Genomic DNA, 4,064 nt, shown 5'->3' on the forward strand with positions numbered 1-4,064 from the left:
GAGCCGCCGGTGCCCGGGGGGCCGCAGCTCGTCTCGCTCTTCCTGCCGGAGTTCCCCGTGCGCCCCTCCGCCCGCCAGCAGCAGCTCAAGGTGCCGCTCCGGGGCCCCGGGCATCTCCCCGGGCGTCCCGTGCCGGCGTCCTACCCGCGCTCCCCGACCGTCCTACCGGGTCCTTGTGCAGCCTACCGGGASCGCTCGCCGTCCCACCGGGTCCCCTTGCATCCCTCGGCGGGTCCCTCTGCATCCTACCGGGATCCCCCTGCACCTTGTGTCGGGTCGCCGACCATCCTACCGGGTCCCCGTGCCTCGTACCGGGATCCCCGACCTTCTTACCGGGTCCCTTTGCAACCCGCGTCGGGTCCTTGTGCCCCCTACCAGGGTCCCCGAGTGTCCTGTTGGGGTCCCGTGCGTCCTGCGCCGGGGTCCCCGTGCACCCTGCCGGGTCCCCGTGCCTCCCCCCAGGCCCCCTGCGCCCCGTGCCGAGGCTCCCCATGTGCCTGGGGAGCACCATGCCCCCACCTCACCCCGTGCCCCCACCTCACCCCGTGCCGGGCACCCTGTGCACTGCTCCTCCCCCCCTGGCAGGGTGCCCCAGCCATGCACGGGTGCCCCTGCTGCAGAGCACCCGCACCCCTGCGCAGCCCTGCACTGGGGGGCCCCCGCGCTGGGGGGACGCCGGGGGCTCTGTGGGGCGCTCAGGCCCTGCTGCCCGCCTAGATCCTGGGCTTCGTGGCCAAAGGCTCCTTTGGGACCATCCTCAAAGTGCTGGACTGCAGGCGGGAGAAGATCTGCGCYGTGAAGGTGGGTGCTGCTGGCGGGACCGAGGGCGGCCCCCCATGCCGGGCACCCCCTTGACGGCCCCTYGCCCCCAGGTGGTGCCCAAGGTGGAGGTGCTGCGCCGCGACACCCTCAAGCAGTGCAAGGAGGAAGTGAGCATCCAGGTAGCGGGGGGATAGGGGGACAGCCAGGGACAGGGGACAGGGCCAGAGGGCTCGGGGGCACCGAGGGAGGGTGGCAGGAGCAGGGCCCCCTACCCTGGGGGCCGCTTACCCCCTCTGTTTTGTGTCCCCAGAGACAGGTCAGGCACCCGTTTATTCACTGCCTCGGGGACAGCTGGCAGGGCCAGCGCCACCTCTTCATTAGTGAGTGACCATCTGCCCCGCGGGCTCGCCGGAGCGGCCCCCCCGCGCCCCCCGCCTGGCCCTGCGTGTGCGCGCACATGTCCGGAGCTGCCCGCACACGTGTCGCCCTGCACACGTGCACGCTTCCCCCACCGCCTGCCTGCCAGGCAGGGGACGCTCGGCTGCCTCTCCCCCCGCTGTCCCCCTCCAGCAGGCACCGTGGCCACAGCTCCGGCGAGGGGGGGGGGGACATGGACAGGCAAGGGCTGGTGGCAGGGCTGAGCGAGCTGCTCCAGCCCCAGTGCCCACCTGGCCCTGATGCTCATGTGTCCCCGGTGCTTGAGCAACCTCGGTCCCCGTGTGGCCCCGGTGCCTGCATGGCCCTGGTGCTTGTGCCACCTTGATGCTTCCATGACCCCAGTGCTTGCATGTTCCCGGTGCCCGTGTGGCCCTGGTGCCCACGTCACCTTGGCGCCTGGCCCAGGTGGCCCTGGTGTTTTTGCCACCGTAGTGCGTGGCCCTAGTGCCCACATGACCTTGGTGCATGGCCCCGGTGCCCAGGTGGCCCTGGTGCTTTTGCCACCTTGGTGTCCACGTGGTCCAGGTTCTTGCACGTTCCCGGTACCTGTGTGGCCTGATGCCACGGGGCATCCCGGCAGTAAGGCCTGTCCGCCCCGTCCCCGCAGTGTGCACCTACTGCAGCACCGGAGACCTGCACGCGCGGTGGCTGGCCGCCGGGTGCTTTGCCGAGGCCACCGTCCGCCTCTTCGCYGCCGAGCTGGTGCTGGTGCTGGGTGAGTGGCTCGTGGCCGGGGGCCTCCCGCCTCCCGGGTGAGCCGTGTCCAGAGAGCGTGTGCAGGGTGGCCCCATGCCGGTGGTGGGGACGGTGCAGGGAGGGGACCTGCTGCTCTGACAGCTCCGTCTTCTCCCCCAGTTTATCTCCACGACCTGGGCATCGTGCACAGAGACGTGAAGGTGGGTGAGCGCTGCCAGCGGCACTGGGGCTGCTCCAGGGGGGTGTGGGGTGGCGGGGGTTCACCCCGGCCTCCGTCTCCTTACAGATGGAGAACATCCTCCTGGACGAGCGAGGTGGGAGCCCGGTAGTGCCAGGTATGGGGACCGCCCCCACCGCGGGGGCCCCCACCGCAACGCTGCCCCTGTCGCCCCGCAGGGCACCTCAAGCTCGCCGACTTCGGGCTCTCGCGGCACCTGGCGCGGGGCGAGCGGGCGCGCACCATCTGCGGCACCCTGCACTACATGGGTAAGGGGGCGGCGGGGGGCGGCGGGGGGCACGGCCGCCCCCGGCGCTGACCTGCTGCCCTCGGCACCGCAGCCCCCGAGGTGCTGAGCGGGGGTCCCTACGGCCACGCCGCCGACTGGTGGTCCCTGGGAGTCCTGCTCTTCGCCCTGGCCAGCGGGAAGGTGAGCGCTGCGGGGGGGTGGTGGCGGATTGGGCCCCCCCCTCCTGCAGGGAGCCCCTCAAACCGCCTCGTGCCCCCCCAGTTCCCGGTGGCACCGGCACCGGACCATGTGGCCATGCTGGAGTGYGTCAACCGCAGCAGCTATGAGAGTCCGGGCGCCCTCAGCCCGGAGCTGGCCCGGCTGCTCGCAGAGGTACCCCTGCCCGCCCGGACGCTGGGGCCCCCGCTGGCCCCCTGGCCCGGATGCCGGGGCCCCCACGGCTCAGTGTCCTCCGTCCCCAGCTGCTGTGCCGAAACCCGCTGCGGCGCCTGCACTATCTCCACCACTTCCAGGGCCACCCCTTCTTCCGGGGGGTGGCCTTCGACGCCGAGCTGCTGCAGAAGGACCCTGTGGACGTGGCCGTGGCCCCGCGGCCGGTGGAGGAGCCCCTGCCTGAGGCTGCCRTCACCTTCGACGACTTCGACTGTGACCTCGCTGCCCCCCTGGACCRGCCCTGGCCCGGCTGAGCCTGTGCCCGGGCCCGGCCAGCTGGAGGCCGTGCGCGGTGCCCRGGCCCCCTTCGACATCACTCAGGGAGAACCCCCCCTCCGGCACCAGGTCGGAGCCCACCGTGCCGGTGCCCCCTTCCCCACCAACGCTGTACCTCTCCGCGCGCTCAGCGGGAGCAATAAACCAGAGACCCCCGGGCATCACTGCTGCCCCTGCGCCGGCGGGGAGGCGAGAGCAGGATGCTCCAGAGCAGGATGCTCCAGAGCTGGTGTCTCCCTCCGGCCGCGGGCACGGGAGGGCGAAGGTGCGTCCCGCTGTTGGGCATGGGCGGGGGGCCGTGCCCGGGCCGAGCTGCTCCGCCCGCGGGGCCCGGCCGCGCCGTTGGGCGCCCGGTGCTCGGCGCTGTACAGCGCCTCCGCTCGGCTTCCSCAAGCCGCGCCGCGGGGCGGGGCTTATCCCTAGGCCACGCCCACTGTCCCATCCCCCTGGCCACGCCCCCGTCGCGGTGACGCGCTGGCGGCGCAGCCAATAGGAGCCGCGCGTGGTTTTCAAACGGGGACCGGCGGCGGCGCGCGGGGAAGCGGCGGCGGCGGCGGCGGGACCGGACCGGAGTGGGCCGGGCCGGGACCATGCGAGCTGCGCAGCCGCCCTCCGTGAGTGCCCCGGCGTCCCGGGGCGGGGTGGGCCCCGGCTCTGGCTCCGGCTCCGGGGGTGCCCGCGGGCGGGGGATCCCGGTGTGGCGGCGGGGGAAGGCCCCGGTCCCGGTGGGGGGGGAGGGGTACCCGTCCCGGTAGGGCTGGTCCCGGTGCGGTGGTCGGGGTGGGCCCCGGCGCCGGGGGTGCCCGCGGCGGGGGGTCCCGGTGCGGCGGTGGGGGGAAAGCCGCAGCGTCGGTAGAGCCGCTCTGGGGGTTGTGGGGGGTCCCGGCATGGAGGTGCCGGTGCTCGGGGGTGGCGAGTCCCGGTGCGGCGGCGGCGGGGGAGGGTGCCGGTGCCCGAGGTGGGGGGTCCCGGTATGGAGGTGCCGGTGAAGCC

General features: G+C 73.7%; 1 protein-coding gene across 1 annotated transcript in view; it reads left to right on the forward strand.

The window, feature by feature from the left end:
• Window positions 1–3,274, forward strand: part of LOC112960755 (uncharacterized serine/threonine-protein kinase SgK494) — a 4,638-nt gene extending 1,364 nt beyond the window's left edge. Inside the window, exons 2-12 of the mRNA XM_026055320.1 lie at window positions 4–90; window positions 718–801; window positions 873–941; window positions 1,073–1,142; window positions 1,808–1,915; window positions 2,056–2,096; window positions 2,183–2,210; window positions 2,293–2,382; window positions 2,455–2,543; window positions 2,625–2,735; window positions 2,825–3,274. Of these exons, the coding sequence (XP_025911105.1) occupies window positions 4–90; window positions 718–801; window positions 873–941; window positions 1,073–1,142; window positions 1,808–1,915; window positions 2,056–2,096; window positions 2,183–2,210; window positions 2,293–2,382; window positions 2,455–2,543; window positions 2,625–2,735; window positions 2,825–3,049 (1,002 nt within the window). The 3' untranslated portion in view covers window positions 3,050–3,274. The remainder of the gene's footprint in view (window positions 1–3; window positions 91–717; window positions 802–872; window positions 942–1,072; window positions 1,143–1,807; window positions 1,916–2,055; window positions 2,097–2,182; window positions 2,211–2,292; window positions 2,383–2,454; window positions 2,544–2,624; window positions 2,736–2,824) is intronic.
• The last annotated feature ends 790 nt before the right edge of the window (window positions 3,275–4,064 follow it).

Source organism: Apteryx rowi, unplaced genomic scaffold (assembly GCF_003343035.1).
Source record: "Apteryx rowi isolate R43461 unplaced genomic scaffold, aptRow1 scaffold_99, whole genome shotgun sequence".
Classification (NCBI taxonomy): domain Eukaryota; kingdom Metazoa; phylum Chordata; class Aves; order Apterygiformes; family Apterygidae; genus Apteryx; species Apteryx rowi.